This window comes from Dasypus novemcinctus, chromosome 1 (assembly GCF_030445035.2).
Source record: "Dasypus novemcinctus isolate mDasNov1 chromosome 1, mDasNov1.1.hap2, whole genome shotgun sequence".
In the NCBI taxonomy this organism is placed as follows: Eukaryota; Metazoa; Chordata; class Mammalia; order Cingulata; family Dasypodidae; genus Dasypus; species Dasypus novemcinctus.
Genome location: NC_080673.1, coordinates 91,113,725 through 91,138,177, shown reverse-complemented (window position 1 = coordinate 91,138,177; position 24,453 = coordinate 91,113,725). Strand labels below are relative to the sequence as shown.

Here is a 24,453-nt window from a genome sequence, read left to right as displayed (position 1 = left end):
AATATTCTGAATTTCCTTATAATCCTTAGATCTGTATATTGCTTAAAAAGCAGTGATATCCACAACCTACAATATTATTTTTAGTTCTTTTCCTTTTTTCAGTTTTGCATTGAGAAGAAGAAATGAGGGGACCAGAAACTTATTGAAAGAAAGTCAAATAGAAAAGTTGTTTGTAATTTAAAAAATACTGAGAACCTGCAAGATGGCAGTGGGATAAGGAGCTCCTAGAGTCAGCTCCTGCTATTGGGCAGTTAGTAAACACCCAGAACTATCTGGAGCTAGTGGAAGCACCTGTCTGAGGGCTCCAGGAGACCGGAAGAATCCTGCAACATACATGAAGAAATGGAAAGAGGAGACTGTCCAGCAGAGAAGATCCATAAGTAGAGCACTACACACCACAGAGGCTGGTGCACATCCTCCTCTGGAGGCAAAAGCCACCTCGGGAGCTGTTCCATGGCTGGAACTGAAAGCTCCACTTCCCAAAAACGGGAAGAAGAGATGGTTGGGCACCACCTTCAGCTACTGATGAGTAAATTCAGGGGGCTAAAGTATAATCCTGAGAACAAATAAAGTTTGAAACTGTTCAAGCCAGAAAGAGGCTGGTAGCTGCCATCTTAACTCTGTGCCTGGCACGAGGGGAAAGGGGGCAGACTGAAAATCACAGCACTGGTGGGGACCGGCTTCTTTCCATCCAGATCAGATTGCAGCTCTAGCCTAGGCCCCAGCCCCACCCCCAGCAGGAAGGAAGCTGGGGTGGTGGGGGAGACCTGCACCAGCCTCTCCAAGAAGTTACCTGACAAGCCATGGAGGCTGGTGATCATCCTACTTTGGCAGCATAAGCTGCCCCAGGAGCTATTCTGTGGCTGGAATTTGAAGCTCCATTTCCCAGGAACAGGGAAGGGGTTGATAGTTGGCTACCAATTTCAGCTATTGATTGGTGGATTCAGCTAGCTAGAACATAACCCTAAGAACAGGTAAAGTTTGAACTTGTCCAGGTTGGAAAGAGGATGGTAGCCACCATTTTGACTCTGCTCCCAGCAGGAGAGGAAGCCAGGACTGAAAATCACAGTGATGGTAGGAACCACTTTCTTTTACCCAGATCAGCTGAGAAACCAACCTAGGTATCAGCCCCACCTCTGGCAGGAAGAGTCTGGCTGGCTCTGCACCAGCCTATCCATATAACTGCAGGTACATTTGGCTGGCACAGACTGAATAACTGGAAGTCTTTTGGGGCAACCGTGGTCATCTTGGACCCACACTGCATAGATTGCTGCCCACACCTGCAGCTCCATTCCCACCCCAGGCAGGGGAGAAAAAGACATGAAGCTTCATCAGTCTCTCTGGGCAACTAGAGATAAGGCCTGCATGACTTGGATTCTTCCACACAACTGTGACTCTGTCTCTTCTCCTGGCAAAGGAGAAAGTTGGGAGAAGCTTCATTGGTCCCTAGGGTAATGATGGTAGCTTGAGCATCCACAGCTTATAGTGCCAACTACATCCTTGGTTTCTACTGCACAACCAGCAAGAGAGAGATGGCAGGAAGCCCTAAATTAAGGAGAAAAACTGACCCAGAGTAAATACTCTAGTAAGCCAAGTACCAAGACACCAACAAAAAATTACAATCAACACCAAGAAACAGGAAGCTATGGCTCAGTTAAAAGAACAATATAAGCCTCCAGATGACATAAAGGAGTTGAGACAACTAATCATATATGTTAAAACAAATCTCTTTAATAAATTCAAAGAGATGGCTAAAGAGATTAAGGACATTAGGAAGACATTGGATGAGCATAAAGAAGAATTTGAATGCATACATAGAAAAATAGCAGATCTTAAGGGAATGAAGGTACAATAAATGAAATAAAAAAAGCATTGGAATCATATAATAGCAGTTTTGAAGAGGCAGAAGAAAGGATTGGTGAGTTTGAAGAAATGGCCTCTGAAAATGAACATACACAAGAACAGATGAAGAAATGAATGGAAAAAATTGCACAAGGTTTCAGGGAACTAACTGACAGCAAAAGACAAGCAAACATATGTGTCATGGGTGTCTCAGAAGGAAAAGAGAAAGGAAAAGGGGCAGAAGGAATATTTGAAGAAATAGTGGTAGAAAATCTCCCAACCTATTGAAGGACATAGATATCCATGTACAACAACCACAACGTACTCCCATCTGATAAAATCTGAATGGAACAACTCTGAGACACATACTAATCAGAATGTCAAATGCCAAATACAAAGAGAGAATTCTGAGAACAGCAAGAGAAAAGCAATGCATAACATATAAGGGATACTCAATAAGATTAAGTGCTGATTTCTCACCAGAAACCATAAATGCAAGAAGACAGTGGTGTGATATATTTAAGATGCTATAATAGAAAAACTTCCAGCCAAGAATCTTATATCCAGCAAGACAGTCTTTCAAAAATGACGGCAAGTTTAGAATATTCACAGATAAACAGAAACTGAAAGAATTTCTAACCAAGAGACCAGAATTTTAGGAAATTCTAAAGGGTGTGCTAGAGGCTGAAAAGAAAAGAAAGGAGAGAAAGGCCTAGAAGACAGTCTAGAAATGAAGATCATATCAATAAAAGGAACTAAAAGTATCAAAAGAGTGGTGAAAATAAAATATGACAGATAAAACTCAAATAGTCAGGAATAAACTTAACCAATGAAGTAAAACACTTGTATTCAGAAAACTGTTACTCAATGTTAAAAGAAATTTAAAAAGACCTAAATATCTGGAAGAACATTCCATGCTCACAGACTGGAAGACTAAATATCATTAAAATGTCTGTTCTACTCACATTGATATACAGATTTGATGCAATCCCAATAAAAATTCCTCCAGCATTTTTTTTATTGAAAACACAATTATCAAATTTATTTGCAAAGGTAAGTGGTCCTGAATAGCCAGAAACATCTTAAAAAGGAAAAGTGAACTCTCCTCTCTAGACTTTAAATTATATTACCTAGATATAGTGGTAAAAACAGCATGGTACAGGCATAAAGATAGACACATAGACCAATGGAACCAAATTGATGATTCAGAAACAGACCCTCACATGTAGGGCCAAGTGATTTTTTTACTAGCCTGTCAAAACTACACAGCTCAGGAAGAACAGTATGTTCAACAAATGGTGCTGAAAGAACTGGATATCCATAGCCAAAAGAAGGAAAGAGGACCCTATCTCACACCTTATCCAAAAATTAACTCAAAATAGATCAAAAACCAAAAATAAAAGCAATAATCATAAAGCTTCTAGAAGAAATTGTAGGAAAATAGCTTCAAGACCTGGTGGTAGGTGGTAGATTCTGAAAGGAGATAATAGGAGGACAGAGATGGACTACTGATGTTTAATGATTGCAGCAATTTTAATTAGCTTTACTGTAAAAGTGTGGAGATGTATAGAGTGGATGGTAACATATTAACAGCTACTTTATAAATGGGGATGGGCTGAAAATGGTTGTCTAAGTATGTAAACACCAATTAACAGAATGCTAGAGAATGTTCTAGGAACAGAATAACACAGTAAATCAAGAGGTGGATGAGAATTGTGGTTGATGGTACAGATCAGATACAAGGGTGTCCTTTGTTAGCTTGAGCAAATTTACATCACTAGTGCAGAGTGGTGGGAATGTGGAGAATGGGAAAGATACAACTGGAGTGACCTATGGACTGGGGTTAGCAGTAATAATACAATATTCTTGCATCTATGCCAAAGATATACTATTGATGTGTTGATGATGGGGCAGAATGGAAAATGTGTGCCAAATGCACACTATGGACATGGTAACAATCAGATAATATTATATTATTTGTAACAAATGTTCCACCACAGTGTGGTGTGTTGATAGAGGGGTGTTGTTTGGGAATTCTGGACATGTGCATGATTGTTTTATAAGTTTACAACTTCTGTCATAAAAAAATATTTAAAAAAAAATAATAGGGTGGGTTGGGGGAAAAATACACCAAAGGTAAGATAAGGACTATAATTAGTAGTAAGATTTTGACAATATGCTTTCATAATTTGTAACAAACCTCTCACAACAATGCAAGTGTTGGTGGAGAGTTGATGTATGGGTTATGCATGTTTGCTTTGTAAGTTCACAAATTTTACTATACACTTACTATTTATGTATGTTCATACAAAAAGATATAAACATAGTAATAATAATGGGGGGTTGGGGGAAAATGCTTTGGTTAGTAGTAATATTTTGACAATGCTATTTAATCATTAGTTAAAAAGGTTTAACAACAATGGTAGGGTGAGGAATGAGAGTCCTGTATGATGTTATATATGTTTGTTTTGTAAGTTCACAACTATTACTGTACACTTATTATTTATGTATGTTTATGTATGAGTGATATACTTCAATAAATTTTTTAAAAATTAAAAAAAAAACCTTGGGGCAAAGGGCAGGAGTGTGCATAATACAATAAACCTCATATTATAGCTGTTTTTGACTATGATATGGGCCAATTTTATAGAAGGGAACATAAAATTCTTCAACAGTTTGAATGGCATGGAAGGTGCCCTATGTTAAATTTAAAAACTCTTGAGATGTTATTCACATACATATCATTGACCCCTCAACAAGTACAATTCAGTGGTTATTAGTATATTCACAAGGTTGTGTAACTATCACCACTATCTAATTCCAGAATATTTTCATCATTCCAAAAGAAAGCTTCATATCTTTTCCATCTTTTGCCCAGACCCTGGCAATCACTATTCTGTATTTTGTCTTTATGGATTTGACAATTCTGGGCATTTCAATGAATGGATTCATACAATATGTGTTTTTTTGTGCCTAGTTTCTTTTACTTAGCATAGTATATTCAAGTTTCATCTATGTTATAGAATGAAGCAGTACTTCATTCCTTTTTGTGGTTATTAATAATATTCTATTATATGAATATAACAATTTTTGTTTATCCATTCTTCAGTTGACAGGCATTTGAGCTGTTTCCCCTTTTTGGCTATTACAAATAATGTTCATGTAAAAGTTTTTGTGTAGACTCAGATTTTCAGTTCTCTTGGGCATATACCTAGAAACAGAATTGCTAGTCATGTGGTAACTCTGTTTAACTTTTTGAGAAAAAGCCAGACTATTTTCTGAAGTGGCTGAACCATTTTACTATCCCAACAGCAATGAATGAGAGTTCTAATTTCCTCCCTTGCTTGCCAACACTTGTCATCTTCTTTTTATTATAGCCATCCTAGTAGGTGTGAAGTGATATCTCATTGTGCATTTTCCTAAGGTCTATTGCTGTTGAGAATATTTTCATATTCTTTGTCAAATTTCACACATGAAGGAGAAAATTTCCAACCAGAAAAGGCTTTTACAATTATATCAGGACATACCACCGGACCATCCCACTGACAAGCACAGTAGGTCTGAGATGGAACTTGGATTTATGGGAATGAGCTGACTTGTGCATGGAAAATTGTAAGTTACTATGAATTAGTTTGTTGTGACTAAAGGGGATTAATGTAAAATCTTGAAATGAGTAGATGGGGATACCTGATTTTCTATAGCCTGAATATGGATCAATTTTAGAAAAACAGTTGGGCCATTTCAGACATGTCTTTAAACACATACATCTGAAGAAAACATGCTGGATGAAAGTGATAATTAGACTTCAAACACAGAACTGTTTAAATATACTCAGATTCCTCTTGAGGTTGCCTAACACTTCAGAGGTTCATAATGAGCTATCATAGAGTTTACATGAATCATCCACTCCTAAATCTTCAGAAACAAGGCCAAATAAACTTTACCTGCTGAATCACAAAACTCTAAGGTTTACAGAGACTGTCAATGAAGTACTGCTGAAACGCCAGAGGAAGAAGTACGGACGTTTAGAGCAATCAGGCAGTTCCTGCAAGATGGACTGACTGAATTTGAAAACTTCATTTTTAATTTATCAAAGGTAATGACATTTCATTTTGACTAAATTAGGGCTTGGTTCGACCTGGCAGTCAACATCCTTGGCTACAGCCACTAGAGACCTATGGCCCTTGTGACCTCCTCCAGTCCACAGGCTCCTGAGCCTGCCCCGCCTCTGTACCAGCCACACCCGCTGCCTGGCGGGCCCACTTGCCCACTCACTTCTCAAAACCCCACCTATGCTCTGGAGCGTTCATCCCCTTCACAAGCCTGCCTGCTTGCCTACAATAGATGGGGACTTCATTTCTTTCCAAAAGCCACAGATCTTTTTTAGAATTCTTTTATGACACTAAATACAGCCTTAAATTAAAGGAATTGGTATCTTAGCTCTCCTATTAAACAGGTGCTGTGTGAGCAACTAACATTTATGATGCTTTTTCAGTATGCCAAGCACTGTGCTGTTTGTTTTGTGAACATCATCTTATTTTTCCTCGCCAGGATTGCGTGAAACTGAGCTTGAGCAGCTTGTGATCACACAACCAGTAAGTAGAAATACTGGGCTATAAAGTCAAGCCTGCCAGTATCCAGAGCTTACACTTTTTAACTATTATGTTATACTACCTTATTCACCTCTTATTACTCAGAGCATCTTGTATCATCCAAGTAATACAATAAACATTTGATTTTTTTTAAAGTTAATTCAATCAATATTTATTGAATATCTACTCAATGCCAGGCACTGTGGTGGTGCTAAAGCAACAGGGAAAAATAAATCATGTACCCTTCTTCAAAAGGGGTATCCCCAGTCCACGAAGGGACTCTTGATTAATACATTTTCAGATTCCTATACTTACCGGGCTTTCCCCCTCCCTCCAAGCAATTGGAAAACCTTTTGAAAGGCTTAAATCATGAAAAATTAAAGTCCTCTATTCTCATCGCAGCAAAATTAATTGTTTTGAAAAATAAACCATCTTTATTTTAACAGAAAATGCTACACAGTTAGTGATACTGGAACTTAATTAGCTATTGTGATGTTATCATCAAGCACTTCCTGAATACACTCATTTTTTTCCATAGTATAAATGTTCTCAGTTAAGATACACAGGAAATGCCATTCAGCGGCTAAATTACTTCTATTGAAGAAGCTCAGCGGGTTCTTTCTGAATAATTCTAAATAACCGCTGAGGGATAAGAGGAAGCGTTCTGTCGGCTGCAGCCGCAGCATGCTCCGAGTCTACTGAGGAGAGAATAAAGCACATGCGCCATGCTTGGCCAGCTCTGTGTCCCACCTGGGGCAGGGCTAACTGACCATCTCAGAAATTGTACAAATGAGAGGAAGGAGGCCAAGGTAGACGTTTGTATTAATAATTGGTGTACATGGTGTAAATTAGGTTATCCATCCAGGTTGTTCCTAAAGGAGGTGAAAAGGTAGTACAAACTTCTAGAAATAAAGTCTGCTAAAGTAATCTTTTCAAAGCTTTTGACAAACTGCAAACCTCAACCTTTTTTTTTTTTTTTTTTACTGAAAGGAGAGTTCAGGGAGAAGTTTCAGTTCAGTGCACACAAAACATATAAACACAGACGCACACAGAGTGTACAGGCGTTATGAAGCATGAACTAGGACATGAGAATTATGTAGCCCTGTCCTTATTCACAAAGGAAGTCAAAGGACCTGGTTCTGCCATTAAGCAGAGGGAGGATTTTTCCCCGATGTCAGAGGGCAGGTGGAGTGCAGTTCCGGGACCTTCAGCTCCTGTGTATATTCCCACATGAACAATGTGGAGTAAAGAGGAATCTGGTCCCCTTGCTTGCAGAGAGATGTGATAACAGGCAGGAACAGCAAAAGGTAGTCCCAATCAGAAGAGAGAGGTCAAGCAATTCAACCAAAACATGGTGCAGATTGTCGAAGGAAACAATAAATTTAGAACCCCTCTGTTTTGTGATCCTAGAGAATGGAGTTTTAATCTGCCTCTTTCCTGGTGTAGAAATTTCCCCAGTTTTGTTATCTTCTTTGACTAAATTCTTTCCAGTATCTTCCTTTCCATGAAGTAAGAAAAGACTGAGAAACATTAAACCCTTTTATTTATTTATTTATTTTAAAGATTTATTTATTTATCTCCCCTTCCCCCCCATCCTGGTTGTCTGTTCTCTGTGTCTATTTGCTGCGTCGTCTTCCCTGTCTGCTTCTGTTGTTGTCAGTGGCATGGGAATCTGTGTCTCTTTTTGTTGCGTCATCTTGTGTGTCAGCTCTCTGTGTGTTCAGCGCCATTCCTGGGCACACTGCACTTTCTTTCACGCTGGGCGGCTCTCCCTTTGGGGTGCACTCCTTGTGTGTGGGGCTCCCCTACGCGGGGACACCCCTGCATGGCAGGGCACTCCCTGTGCGCATCAGCACTGCTCATGGGCCAGCTCCACACGGGTCAAGGAGGCCCCGGGTTTGAACCGCAGAACTCTCATGTGGTAGACGGACGCCCTAACCACTGGGCCAAGTCCGCCACCCTAAACCCTTTTAATAATGCTGTAAAATCATATTTTCCTGTAACAATTGTAGAAAAAAAAAGGGAAATATATTTTTACAGCAATATCCTTTGCACAAAGCATTGGCTATCATTCAGTCGAATGCCATTCTGTAATAAGTTTTCATTCTTTCATTTGCGCAAATATGAACCTTGACTTAATAAAAGATCTGAATCCAAAAGATGAATAAAATCATACTTAATAAAGTCAAATTATTCAAATATTTTAATTCAAATCGATAGTAGATTCTCAAACCTTTTGAATTTTTTCTCATTTAATAAAAGTAAAACAAAAATAATTAATGATTAACAAAATTATGAGATTTAACGCAAGTTAACGGATAATAAACTTTTCATAGTGTGGCTCTATTTCTTAACCACATTAAGTATTTCAAAAACAAAACTGGAAAAGGTTATGGCTGTCTCCAAACTGAAAGACATTTTTATATAAAACTTCTCATTTCTTGTAAGAAACTGAAACCTCCTTTTCCAGAAATAGAATGCACATGGCTAATTCATCTGTGCCAGTATCACTCAAGATCTATATTTGATGTGGCTTGTGCCATGATGATGAAAACACAATAAACTGTGAAAAATGTCATTTCTGGAAAATTAGTTGGCTGCAGTTAAGCAAGACATGAATCTCCGTAACAGATGTGGCATGATTACTTTGATGAATTGAACTTTTTAAATTCCAGAGCATTTCTAATGATATTCCCTTAGAAATGAATTAATTTAGATACAACTTACTGTATACCATTATTCATTATGTCTATTTTCATTATTACAGAAGAGTTCTTTTCAATGTCCTGCTTCAAATTTTTATTTTTAATCGATTTAAAAAGATCTTTCTTCTAATTTTTTTTTTCCAACTGAGCAGAAAACTGAGCTACAAAAGCCATTTCAAATGAAGAGTCAATATCTGGGTATATCTCTACAAATGCATCATTTTAAATTTATCGAAAAGAAATAAAAAATCTATAAATGCCAAATGTTAAAACTTAATACTCCGTCAAGGGCTTTTGATATTCTACTGTATTGATATGAGGATGTTTAGATGTTTAGACAAGGAGCTACAGTTATATATATGCATGTATATTCATATTACCCAGCTTCATATGATGCCCTTGATGGATAAAGTCAAACAATACTAAGCTATTTTAGGTTAAAGTTTAAAATAAAGAAGTTCTGTAATTTAGGATAAAAATTTTAACGTTTATCCTTTTTATTAGGCCATTCTTGGTGTTCCAAGGTATTTAAAAGACTTGCCAGCACAGGGTGAAAACGTGAGAACAAATACATAACAGAAGAGATATCCTTTTCTAAGAGATTTAACATACTGATTTTAATAGTATGCCACCCATTGTAGGTACTTGTCAGTCCACAAAAGCAGGATGTACCACGGAAAAATTTCACACCTGAAACAATGCTGACTTAAGGTTCCCAAACAAGAAACATTCTAAAATAAACCATCCTTTGATAATAATCAGACCTTTTCCCCTCCAAAAAGGAATGCTTATCCTAAATAGTCTAATTTACTATAAGAGTATTGTAAGAATATTATATATAACAATGAGTATTATAAATGAGTATTATAAATCACTGAAAGTCCTAAAGTAGGTTATACAGCAAGATTTTGAGTTGCTACTACTACAGAGAGATGAGACGTGTCAATTTCTAGTAAGAATTTACATGAATGAAATCTTTCTAATTAATTTAATTTTTAAAAGTACATGAGCCTAGAAAATGAACCAGGTACTTGAGTTATTGGAATTTCTAGAGAATACTGGAAGTTCTACACATTAATAGTGATGAAAGAAACTGCCTAACTTTAATGATACTTTTTAATGACAAAATAAAAGCTTCCATCTTCACAATGATGGATAGGAGGTTGTTTCGCAATCTAAGTTCATTGCCTTGTGCTTTTGATTAAATACATGTACATTGGAAACGTCGTATTATAGGAAATAAACAATTTCTGAGGGAGTTTCTTACAAATTATGATATTTGATACAAGGTCAAGCAATTTTTCATTTTGTTCAAAATGTTCCAGTGATCTGAAATTGCCAACGGTTTATAGTCTTCAAATTCTCTCCTCCTAAACTCTATTAACCTATAGAACTAAGGATAAAACAAGGGATTTTTCCCCTTCCAAATAGGGGAACTAATGCCTATGGGAAAATAACATTCTTAACAAATAAAACCCAGGGGATCTAGTTAGGCAAAAGGATAAATCCTGGTCTTTCACACGACTTTCAAATGGGTAAACAATACAAGGATTCTAAAATATTTCTTTTCAACTCATGCCATATAATGTCCAAAGTATGTTTGTATGTAATGGCAATGCCAGATCAACTTTCCAGACATTGAGATTCAATGATTAGAGGCTTAACTGTAATATGCAAAGTAGAGGGTTGGGTGGAGGTGAAGGGGACTTCAGGATAAATAATCTCCACAACTGGAAGTGGAAGTTTAGGTCATTTCCTATCAGAGGCTATTTATAGGGCATATTGGATAATGGTCAAACTACCTGAAAGAAAACCACAAGCTGATTAGTTCCACTCCAAGGACAGTTTTTTAAAACCAATTCTTATTCTTAACCATTGATTAAGAGTCTAAATGGAAGGCCACATACAGTGAAAGATATACATTCAGCCATTACAACAGAAGGGCGATAAATTATCCCAGTGCCTGTAGAGAACTCTATAATCCACTCTTTCAATTCTCACTCTCTTCTGTGAAAAAGCCTCAAGCTGTATGCCAATTGGTTGTTAATAATGTTCTCTGGAAGGGAGCAAGTTGAAATTGTTCCCAAAACTGCAAATCAAGAGACAAAAAGTATGTGTGTCTACTACTGTTGAATGAACTTATATATCAGAATAAAACACCGTGTCTGCAGCACAGGGCTAAAGTATGCTTTCATGTGTCCTCTAAAACCCATGGGGTCTGGGCAGCACAAGGCTCTGGAGTGCTTATATTTCTACTCCCAGAAGAATATCCTAACACAGATGTAGCTAACGGAAGCCTCTAAAAAGATGTTTGTGATATGAAATTTAAAATAATTGTTTTTAAATTTGTAGTTTCCAGATTGGGTTTCCACTATGCCTGCCAATGCTCCTTCTTTGTCTATGGGTTAACTATGCAAACATGGACTGCATTTGTTTATTAATACAGGGAAGTGGTGATTCAGCCACTTTGGCTTTGCCTAAGCACTCTAGCTCTCCCATCTCCACTTCTCTTCTCCCAGGGAACACTGTGAAGTGTGGCAGGTTAAAAGCCAGGAGGGACAGACTCACTGAGAGCAAGCCCTTGACTCTCGGGAAGGTCTACAACCTAGGCCGCCCGTGCGTTTCCCTTGGACCTTCTCGCTCATCTCATCTCAGCTCCTGCCAACCTGCTCACTCTTTTGCCCTTTTCCTGACTCCCAATGTGAACTCTGGGCAGCAGAAATGCTATCAGGAATCTCTCTTTCTTTTGCACAGTTTGCAAATGTCACTTTTCCAGAAATGCTGAATCCTCAAATATGTCAAGCAGGAGAGATCCTTTGAGAGCTTTCTCTAAAAAATGGGTGGGTCTATATTTACTTGCTGTAAAAGTAATATGTAATATTACTTGCTGTAGAAAGTAATATGAACTCTCCAGAGCTTTGTGCTGCGCACGTACGACTTACGGTCCATGTGGCTGAAGGCATGTCACTCTCCATCTCTAAGTGCCACTTACACCTATGGTAAAAGCAGATATGGCTCAAGCAATGGGGCTCCCGTCTGCAATATGGGAGTTCAGGGTTCAATTCCCGGGGCCTCCTGGAGAAGACAAGCTGGCTGGGACTGGCTGGAATGAAGGGCTGGCGCAGCAAGATGATGCAACAAAAACAGAAACAGAGGTGACAGTGAGAGATGCAGCAGACCAGGGAGCTGAGGTGGCACGGGAGATTGGTCACCTCTCTCCCACTCCAGAGGGTCCCAGGATTGGTTTCCAGCGCCACCTAGAGAAGAGACAAGCAGACGCAGAAGAACACGTGGTGGATGGACAGAGAGCAGACAATGTGGTGGTGGGGGGGCGGGGGGGGAATAAATAAATCTGCTAAAATATAAAAAAACAAAAGACAGAGAAAGCATGACTATCGGCCTTGCCTACTCATATGGTGTAAGTATCAAATGGTCCATCTGAAAGGGCTTTGGATCTCTGAACTTTCCATTAAATGTACTGTATTATTAGCCAAGAATGCTTCTCAAGTCAGGACACATAAGGTTACAAGGTTACACCCATGGAATAAGAAAGCTGAATTGAGAAAAGGGACAAGAGAGGAATGATGAAGGATTCACAGAGGAGGGAAAAGAGGAAGATAAAGGGACAAGCATGAAGGTATATTTACCCATGTTCATTAGGGATCTGAAATATAGCTTGAAAAGACATTTATCTGAAGACATCACCAAGGCCCTTTTTATTAGTAAGCCCAGTTGACTTTTAGTAGCCTTTTACTATTAATAATTTGCCTCTCCTCACATATTATTGCTATGCTTTTGCTCCCCACTAGAGTCTAAGGTCCTTGAAAACAGGGGCCACATTTTAATTGCTCTTTTATCCCTATCATCTAGCAGAGGGCATGGCACATACTAGATATTCAGTATGAGTTTGAATAATGAATCAGTAAATGAATGTGCTCTATGTTTTAACTATCTGTATGAGCTAATTATTAACAGTCCTTTAAAACCTCTCCTCTAAATCCAATGATTCCATTCTTTATTTATATCCTTGACTACACAGAAAAGCTTTCTAAAAAAATTCTACAGAAATAAAAGCTACAAATGTTTATATGTATTTCTGAGGCTGAAGATATTAACAAGTAGTAAAACAAGCAAAAGTTTTATTTTATTTAACCCTATGCACCTTAAGAAGGCAGGAAAACTTGTGAAAATAAAAAAAGGTCATTTAAATTACCATTAAAAATGATAAAATCAGTATAAGAACATTTAGGTAACCTGCAAGACTTTAGATTACATGGCTTGGTGTTCTTTTAAATTCCATCAAATGTCGCCAAAGCAAGAACCAAAGTTCATTTAATAGCTAAAGGAGGGAATTATTTCCAAATTACAGCCCAGGATCAACTTCAGATCAAGTAGGTCACTTAAGTTAGACCAAATGTAGGCCAACTGCATAGTGTTCACATAATCAGAAATTAAGCAGAAACCACTCTTTGTACAAGAAGTCATAATAGGCATTTTAAGTGGCTAGTTTAGAAGAATGGGAACATTGAGCTCTACACTCCAATCATGTGCTTGTGAAGATTATTACATGCTTAGACGTTCATGGGAAAATCGTATGTCCTCAAACCGCTCAACAGACAATTGTCCAAAACATTAACATGGAAAATGAGTCCAAACTGTTTTGTAACAGAATTTGTTTTAGAATGGCTTTCTAGAATAAGGGTAGCTACTGCTTCACAAATTCTCAGGGGTCATATAGTTACTTCCCTCAATTGACCCTTAAAATATATTTATGCATCTATATCAGCAAACAGCCCCAGGAATTTAGGAAGGTGACTAAGTATTTGATCATGAAATAGCAAAACAGAAGAAGGTAACATGACACCCGGTTTGGTAGCAGACAGACGTTAGGAAGGAATGCAGGTGTCCAGCCAGCAGCCAAGAGCGTGAAGGCCTAGAGGTTCCTTTTTCAGTTTCCTCTTTAGAAATTCTGACTGCCTTGTGCTACGTGGTATATTTTGTTTTTTAGTCAAAATAAAAAAAAAATAATCTTTTAGCTCTCTCTTATTTCACCTACCAAGTATTCCTGGGGAGAGGAAGAATCATCTCTAAGCTCTCATTTTTTGTTGTTGTTGTTCTAATCATCAGTTCCCACCATAAGAATGGCAGCTGCTCATTCCACAAATCTCTTAAAAGTGACTCTAGAAGTGTTGGAATCATTTTTTTACATAAGTTTTACTAGAAGCGTGATACAATTGGAATATGAAACAAGAGATAACCGGAATTGCCCTTAAATAACCAGCTGAGGAGGTCATCTTAGACCCAGTGCTGTTATAGGTACAAGGTAGGGAAACCACCCAGAGGCATGAGAAACAGTACAGAGAAGAAAGAGAAGGCCACAGCAGTGTCTGCTGATACTTAAAGATTTTGGCAGTACTTAAAGATAAAAAAACCTTCATTATCAATGAGGTCATGAAGAGGCCTGAGGACTTGGGGCTCATGGTCTGTCATTAATAACCTACTCTTTGTACAAACCACTAACTTTTAGGCTGCTCTTTTTTTAACCTCTTCCTTTTTATTTCATTTCCTGTTTAAGGTTTCTAATGATAATAGTTTTTTTTTTTTAGATTTATTTAATTCTCCCCACTTCCTTGTTATTTGCATTTGCTGTGTCTGTTCGTCTTCCTTGTTTCTTTAGGAGGCACTGGGAACCAAACCTGAGGCCTCCGATGTGGGAGGGAGGCACCTAATCGCTTGAGCCACCTCCACTTCTTGCTTTGTTGTATCTCTCATTATGTTTTTCTTCTTGTGTCTCTTGTTGCACCATCTTGTTGCTTCAGCTTGCTGCGCCTGCCCATTGCGCCAGCTCACTGTCCTCTTTAGAAGGTAGTGGGAAACAATCCACGGACCTCCCATGTGGTAGGTGGGAGCCCAATCGCTTGAGCCACATCACTTCCCATGATAATAGCTGTATTAGGGTTCTCTAGGGAAACATAATCAACAAGGAATATCTGTCAATAGTAAGAGATTTATCAGAATCTCTCATGCAGCTGTGGGGATGCACAAGTCTAAGCTCTGCAGCAGGCTGCAACCAAGAGCTCTGGAGAAAGTCCAGTGAAGATTCTTGATGAGTTCTGTTAAAGACGAGCTGGGAAATTCTCTCTCAATGCTGGGATCACTTCCCCTTTTAAGGGATTCAACTGATTGGGTTAAGCGTCACTTACTGCTGATGGCAATCTCCCTGACTGATGTAACTATAACCAGCTATCTATGATTTACCACTGCAGTAAAATCAATGGTAACTAAAGTCCATAAATGCCCTTGTTATTACAGTTAGCCCAGTGCTTGCTTGACCAAACAACTGGGCACATTTACCTGGCCAAGTTGACACAATAGCCTAACCATCACAATAGCTTTAATACATATTTTTCCTCTTTAAAATGTTATAGACAGAAGTCACATTATTATCCAAGTGATGTACCCATGCACATCTCTCTGAGGGTTTCTAGTTCTTCCTATGTCTTATGAAATTATTTCCAGAGTGAGCAGCAAAAAACTGGCTATTCAACAAATCAATCTACCTTTCCTTCTAAGCAGACAGCTACATTTCTCTACCTCCCTTGCCATGAGGTGTGAACATGTGACTCGATTCTTGCCAAAGGAATGTCATTAGAAGTCCTATCAACCACTACCAGTACTGGTCCACGAAATCATCCCATCTGACCTCCACTCCCTCTCTTCCTGTGGCTATATGTCCATGCCAGATGACGTTGGAAGACACATGCTAATTATGGTAGAATCTCCAAAAGCTTGGGTCCTTGCATGAAGCATTGCCCCTCACCATGTTTGAGTAAAACATTTCTATTGTAATAGTTCAGGATTTGTCTGTTATAAGAGCTAAAGTTATGATATGCAGAAATATCACAAGAAAATAATGTTAGAGAGAGAAATATTGTCAATATTCTAAAGTCTATTTCTTCTTCTTTTTCTTTTTAAATTAAATACCTCTATTTATACCAGTTTGCATGGTTATACCCATCATTGTTGTCACTTCCAGAACTCCAAAGCTCTGCTTAACTGGACACTATGGCCTTGTGAACAATAGCAGAGGGAGCATTTCAACAAAATGCCACTGAACACATTGCTTCTACAGACATAGCAGCCTGGAGTACTCACAAATTTATTTTGGCCAGAAGATATAACAAGACACTGAGGAGTCTATTCCATGTTAAGACTTCATAGCTGCACTCCCTTCTACATTTTCTTCCAAGAAATAAACCAGTGTTATGGTTCTAAAATGAAATAGCTTCTGAGATAGTCATTCTGTTGTAACTGTCTGCAAGCAGCTACAAATTGAGGTTCCAGGTTTCTGTTTGTTTTCTTGGTTTGTTATGATGACAACATCTGAAAGTATCTATTCCTCCTAGTATTCAGTAGCAGCACTGCTTTCTACAAGTAAATGATTTGCTCCCTTCACCAATAATAATGTCCTATTACTATGGAGCAAATTCACTAAGACGCATTTAAAAGCACACTCTTTTGAGCCTCAAAACAAATCAAAATGTTTGAATACTTAAGACTACAACAAAAAGAATTAAAGGAACATTTCCTGAAAAATTCCATGGTAATTTTATGCCCAGTTTTCTTGACTTAGGAGTCAAAGCTTGTACCTCCATATTATTTGCTTCCATCAGATGAGAATTAAATCACTTACAGTATACTTTAGTAACTAGCAGCATGAAAGAGCACATACAAGATGTACAATCTATAGATAACTAAGAAAAGCTCAGTATGAACCATTTATGCTAGAGGGTAGGGTAGGATATAAAAAGAAGATACCAAAGAAGGTAGTAATATTTAAACCTTACTTGACTGAGAAATATACTAAACTGTAGAAATATGGGGGAAACGGTCTTTGAAGAGAAACAGTACTGGATTCAAAGCCGAGTTCTGCCTGCTGCTAGATGTGAGAGCAAATTACTTACTCTGCCCAAGCCTGTTTCCTCATCTGTAAAATGGGTTTAATAAATCTCTAGTTCACTAGGCTAGAAGAATTGGTAGGTTAAGTGGCATATGTAGGTAGTTACTATGAATTATAGTTATTAGCATATTTGAAAAAAGATTTATTATTAACTTAAAATCATATTGTTTTTTTGCAATGTGAAATAAAGATATGGGAGTTTTCCATTTAAAAGGTCTTCAGAGAGTTCTTTTCCTAATCCATCTACCACATTGGCAGAAATATCATTGTAAGCTTAACTTGGCTAAATCTGCTTCATTCATCTGTCAACAAGAGTGCAGGGTTCAAACTGAGTTGACAATTGTTGAAGGTAGGTAGAACAGAATAGGCTGCATGACAGCGTCATATTTCACACCTCAGAGGATTCTGGCTACCAACAATAACATCATATCTATGTCTGTCAAGCATAATTATAGGGCTTGATAGACTGATACAAATCCAGTTAAAACAGGTCTCCTGACTCTTTTCTGCCTACAATTATGACTTGTTTGATTCTGTGACCTGTGAACATTAGAATGGCACTTCCTTTTGAAGCAAAAAGATGGAGAGACTGTTTCCTACATTCTCTAAAAATAGTCAAAGCTAACTGCAAAATTTGATACATTTGAAAACTGAAATAATTTTGTAAATTTTTTAACAAGTCAATTTTATTGGTACATATTAATAAAGCATAAATCCATCCAAAGTGTACAATCAATGGTATTTGCTATAATCACATCATTGCATATTCATTATTTCAATCATTAGAGCATTTTCATTATTCCAATAATAATTAAAAAACAGACAAACAAAAAACTCACCACCTCTCTCTATGCTTTCCCTGCCATATATATTTGCTATTCTGTTTTCATCTCTCTAGTTTATTTGTATTTATATTTTGTAAAAACAGTCTAATGTAAGCAATTGTATTTTACATGAGGTTTTACTATGTTATACAGTCCCATGTTATAATTTTTAGCTTTCCTACTAGTGATATACATGTCCTTAGAGAGACTTTCCCTTTCAACCACTGTCAAACCCATATAATAGCTCTTCTAGTTGAAAGTGAAATAATTTTGTAAATTTTGATCGAATTCTTTGTTTCTTATTGAAACATGAAATGCTTTCATTTTTTAAATATCCAAAAATAGAAGGTACAATTTCATGTTATTTGGATTCAAGTAACACAATGGTCAGGCAAATCATTCCAGCAAATCCATTTATGATATACAAACTAGGGCAGAAAACATTCTCATGGAGTCTTTTAGAGCAATAATTTAATATATGTTACATTTATGAGAAAGAAAACAGGAAAAAAGGTATCTGTTGTTCACATAAAAATAAATTATAAACATTATCATAAAATTGCTCCATGGCAGTCTTTTCTAGTTGAGACTCCTAAGGTAGCAATACCTATTGTCAAAATGGATAAGGCTGAGTAAAAAGATGAATAACTTCTTAGAGAGTAAATTGATATGTGGGATCTCATCCAAGTTGTATTTCAAGTTTTAAATTATAAATGATCTCAATATGCAAGAAAGAGAAACTAACAAAAAGAAACAATTAGCCATGCCTAAATTCAAGGTTTCCAAATCCATATCAGATAAAAGTACAAATGAAAAGTTCCTCACTTAAATTTTATAATTAAGTATGGACTTTTTAAATTTTACATGAGAATATTACTTCTTGATGGCAATGAGAAAAAGGCGGCTTTTAGTCACAATTAAATCTGCCATTTTCACCTGAGCCAAGAAGTCTTACTAGTATGTTTTTTTGTTTCTATGTATATGTGAAGCCACAGTTCTACAGAGGTCAGAGCTAGAAGGAAGTTCTAAGGAGTCACTTGATATAGGTTCTGTGCCAATGACTGCTCACCAGAAGTAAGACTATTTAATATTCTGGACATATTTGTGCATCATATTTGTCCATCTTTTTGCCTCAAAAGGAAGTGCCATTCTAATATTCACAGGCAACAGAATCAAACAAGTCTTACAACTGTAGCCAGAAAAGAATGAGGAGACCTGTTTTAACTGGATTTTTATCAGTCTATCAAGCCCTATAATTATGCTTGACTGACATAGATATGACGTTATTGTTGGTAGCCAGAACCCTCTGAGGGGTGAAATAGGTGCAATTGAAAGGGCAATTTCAGTTAAAATGGCAACTTGTGCCTTGATATTTTATCCAATTTATTATTTGTGGAGATAGTTGAATACTTTTTTTAAGGAGATACCTGGGATTGAACCCAGGGCCTTGTATGTGGGAAGAAGTCACTCAGTTGCTGAGCTATATCTGTTCCCCAATGAGAGTTGGGCTTTTTATTTGTTTGTTTTTGGGAAGTATCAGGGATCGAACCAGTGACCTTATACATGGGAGGCAGGTGCTCAACCACCCGAGCTACATTTGTGCCCCTGAAAACTTTCTAAATAACATGAAATTCGAAAAATAAAATTTTTCCTGAATATAACTTTGCAGAAACTGTTAGATTTCAGTTTAGGGGAAAGAGGTAAAACAGAAAAATATTATACATATAAATTAAAATGATACTAAAAATAGGAAGAATATGGTCACTAAAAATTAAATTGTCAGTAGTTGGATATTGCCTCTACATAAATATGTTGTTATTAAATCTATCTAATCATGATGCTGCCACTGTTCATTAACTTTTTTTTTCTTTTTTTTTACCATTTTTTTCCTAAAGATACATAAATCACACAAATGTCACATTAAAAAATATAAGAGGTTCCCATATACCTCACTCCCCACACCCCCCACTCCTCCCACATCAACAACTCTCCTTCATCAGTGTGGCACATTCATTGTATCTGATGAGTATTTTTACTCACATATAAGAAATATAATGGAAATTGTAATAAAGCCATGTGTTGGCTTATAGTCATGTACCCCAGAAAAACATGTACTGAATCTTAATCCATTCCTGTGGTGTAAACCCACTGTAAACAGGACCTTTTGATGAGTTACTTCAGGCAAGGTGTGGCCCACCTGAATCAGATGGGTCTTGATCCTATCACTGGAGAGCTACAGAGAGAGAACCACAGGGAGCAGCCAGAAGCTGGAAGTCTACAGAACTCAGAGGAGAACCGAGAAGACACTGCCATGTGCACTGCTATGTGACAGAAAAGCCAAAGCACCCTAAAGACTGTTGGCCAGCCAGGAAATACTGACTAGGAAGGAAGCAAGCCTTTTAGTCCCTGAAACAATGAGCCAGTAAATTCCTGTTGTTAAGCCACCCCATTGTATGGTATTTGTTTTAGCAGCCAGGAAACTAAAATGGGCCATCTACCCCATAGCAAAATCTGATGGAAGGCAGGTACTTCTGAGAAATCATAAACTGGGGTTTAAACACTGAAAGTTCAACAGGATTTCATTAAAACAAATCCCCCCCAAGGGTTTCCACGAAATGGAGTCCTAAGTATTATAGTAAGACTCCACTGCATAGTAAACAAAGCATAATAAATATACCTCTCTTTTACAAAATCAATAGATTTTCATCTTATTGAATATTAGCAACTTGGTTTCTCTATCAGTCAATATGAAAACTCATGATTATACCTGATGTCTTGATCTTAAAGTACTTTGTAAACATATTATAACTTCCTTAAAATGCAGTTGGGAGGAAGTAGCTATGGCTCAATCGATTGAGCTCCCGTCTACCACATGGGAGGCCCTGGGTTCGCATTGTGGCACCTCCTTGTGAAAGCAGGCTGGCCCGTGCCCGTGGAGAGCTGACAGCCCACTCCCACAGAAAGCTGGCGCAGCAAGATGATGCAACAAAGGGAGACAAGCAGACACAGAAGAACGCACAGCGAATGGACACACAGAGCAGACAGCAAGCAAGCCACAAGGGGGGGGCGGTAAATAAAATAAATAAATAAATAAATAAAATCTTTTTAAAAAATGCAGTGGAGCAGTATTTTTGCTATGTTTTAGATTAGCTATTTTACATTTTATGTTATGCTTTTATTACATGTAATTATTTGTATCAAGGAATATAATTTAACCCATGACCTGTCAAACTTATCTGATAATGATTCATATTATAGTACACTTACAATTCACAGGAAATAGGGAATAATGTGGTGAGTGGAGCGGGTTTGAAATCAGATCTATCTAATTGAATTCCAACTTTGCAAACCATGTAGCTACGCAACTTTTCACAACTAACCTCTCTGAGCCTCAGTTTCCTCAGTGTACAATGGGAAGAATAACATCAGATGGTGGTTGTGGGAACAAAATGAAATTACACATGTAAAGTTCCTAAAATAATACCTGTCATATAGTAAGGGCTTAATAAATACTAGATCTCCTTTCTTTTTAAGCAATAAGAAAAGGAAGAACAATTGAAATCTTTAGGTAGAGAATTCAGATTATTAGAAGGCCCAAGAGAGCAAAAACTATATGGCTTCCTAAATTTTTAAGGGGCAAAGAGGAAATACTAGAAAACTGAAAGTCAACATAAGACAGAAATGACATTTAACTACCTTTTGGCATGCCCAATACTTACATCCACCTAAAGAAGCTTTGAACACTCTGTTCTAGCTGTAATCTCCGGAGTTTCCTCTGGGTACTAGTGGTTTGTTTCTAGTTTTAAAGACAGAGGCTTAAATATGAAGCCAAAGAGTAAAGGCTCCTAGACCTGGGGCATGCCATCTGTCTAGCATTAAGCAAGAGCTGAAATTCAGTTACAGAAGGAAAGTCATTTCTAACATGATTTATGTCCCATTCTTGAATATGGCAGGAAGACTGCAAAAGGTATTTGGAAGCCAATGCTTCCTCTGAATAAAGTAAACGAGTATCTGGTAAGCCTGTCTCCCTGGACCATGCTGGCCTGTTAGATAAGTTGCCAATGTGGAGTCTGTGAACCCTGGAGCAAACCGGCTATTTGGGATGAGAAAATATCTCAAGGCCAATGATCACTGCTACCGTAAATGCACAGTACCCAGTGTAAACACTGGGGTCAGACAACAGATATCCAGGATATTACTCAAAAACACATCTAGCTCAAAGCTGACAAGATAATCTGTTCCTGTGAGTGCACAGCAGACTGGAATGCTGCAGCTATGACCTACCCAGGGAAAGAAAAAAGAAAGTGAAACTCTCCAAGGGCTCCATCTCATGCTCTTTATGCAGGCAGAACTCCAAGGGGCTTCAAAGAAAGTGTTGCCTAAGGAGGGAGTCCTGGACGAAGCCCACGGGGGGTATCATGTCCATCACCATCTTGCCATCTACATTTGCTGGACTGGCAAATGCAAATATTTCAGATTCAAGTTTAAACAGATGAAAAAAGAAGTGTGAAATAGCTTGGAGATTTGCTTGCAAAAGAAATCTCAGAATTCCAGGAAAAGCATTTAAAATCAGGACCTTTATAAGTTATTCCAGATGTCCCAAGAGAGTAATTGGCTTATGATCATATCAAAAAACAAAGTTTTTTTAAAAAAATTGATGCATATTGCACTTCAACATATCACAAGATCACAGAAGAGTACAAATAAAAATAATTTCCCAAGCAATGTTCAGCTCCACCACTTAAGTAACTATTACAAGGTAAGTAACATTTTTATACTTGATAGATTATATTTTGATGTTTTTACAAAGTTTTAACATACGTGATGTTGATAATGTAGAAGAGCCAAAATGCAGCAAATATACTTACAGGAGGACCTATGGGGGAGATGAGGGGGAGAGAAAGAAAAAAAGGGGGAAGAGAAGAATCAGTGAATATGCAAAATATTAAGAGTAAATCAAAGATTTAAAGCATTGCTAAAATCATCAGCACAATACAAGAGACAAGGAAGTCATTTAGAATTTAGTGTTCCTTAATATTTTTTTAGATTCAGACCTTTTGAGGCCTTCTTAGAAAATATATTTATATATGCACATAAAATATACATAAAACTCCAAGGAATTCTCTGTTTCTTGATGCTCATCTATGGATTACTGAGGGGTTCACATACCTTTAAGTAAGAATTGTCTGATTTATATACCTTCAATTTTAGGTAAATATGAATTACAAGGATCTTTGGTCATTTATATAGAGTAACTAATTTATAGCTTCTTGAGATCAGCAAAATGACCAAATCAGAAACGTCCCCATTAATTGTTCTGAGAAGGTTTTCAGTCAATAATATTGCATATATGAAAGACTAAGTCCTAAAGTTTCTTTAGGTTTCTTTAATACTATGTAATCTCATCAAAATACAGGCAAAACTTAAGAGGCTTTCAAATTTTTCACCCACTATATGCCCAATTATAAACACCAGCTCTAAGTAGCCTAAACATAGTAGGGCATGTCCTTTTATGTGTTCTACAAAACTTTTTTTCTATCATTTTCATTTCTTTTGACAGAAAGACCAATTCAATGGTTCCCTAACTCCATCAATGCTTTATTATTTCCTTTTCCTCAAAACAAATTTATAAAGCATCCTATATTTTAAAACTCCACAGTTCATGAAGTAATATCTATACATGTTTCCAGTAATTTAGATTCACTGAGCTTTGGAGATGACTTTTGAGAACATTCTTCAAGTAATGAAGCCCAAATTAATGGATTTTCATAAAGATTTTTTACTTTTTTTTCAGTATACTTTAAAATTTTTTTTACTTTTTAAAAGAAACTTAGATTACATTATTGTTATACAAAAAATATAGGGGATTCCCATATGCCCCACTCTCTAGCCCTCCCACATTTTCCCACATCAACTACATCCTTCATTAGTGTGGTACGTTTGCCACAACTGATGAAGACATCTTGAAGCACTGCCACTAATTAAGGATTATAGTTTATGTTGTAGTTTACACTCTCTCCCGCACATTTTTGCAAGTTATTACAAGATAGACAATGGCCTGTATCGCAACCCTTTTTACTTTGACATCTTGTTAAAAAGAAAGAGGATAAGGGGCAAGAAACATCAATCTATTGTCTGCTATTCATGATAGGTTAGTGCTTCTACCACCTCAACGCTTGGCAATTGATGGTTCCTAACACAGATAAATACTCCTAGGGAATACTGGAAAAGAACATTTCTCAGCACTCTGTCTACAATCAGACTTTAAATTAACTTCCTCTTATCCTGCAAGGAAGGATAGATAGCCTGATGAGTTTTCACATTTATTTATACTTTCTAGAATCTTAAAATTCATAAAACAAGTAAAACAATAGGTGAATTCACTCACTTGGATATCTTGGTTTCAAAAAAGTTTTATTTGACATTTCTGCTTTACTTTGCATATAATGGTTAAGTCTGAAAGCAAAAAATTTACTGAAGTGGAAGTTAGAACAATTGGTCTGTTTCAAAAAAATAATTACATGGCCCTG

The 24,453-nt window shown here is 37.2% G+C and overlaps 1 protein-coding gene across 1 annotated transcript in view; it reads right to left on the bottom strand.

Moving 5' to 3' along the window:
• COL25A1 (collagen type XXV alpha 1 chain) overlaps nucleotides 1–24,453 on the bottom strand; it is a 513,961-nt gene that overhangs the window by 212,141 nt on the left and 277,367 nt on the right. Inside the window, exon 4 of the mRNA XM_058294312.2 lies at nucleotides 22,792–22,799. Coding sequence (XP_058150295.1) covers nucleotides 22,792–22,799 — 8 coding nt within the window. The remainder of the gene's footprint in view (nucleotides 1–22,791; nucleotides 22,800–24,453) is intronic.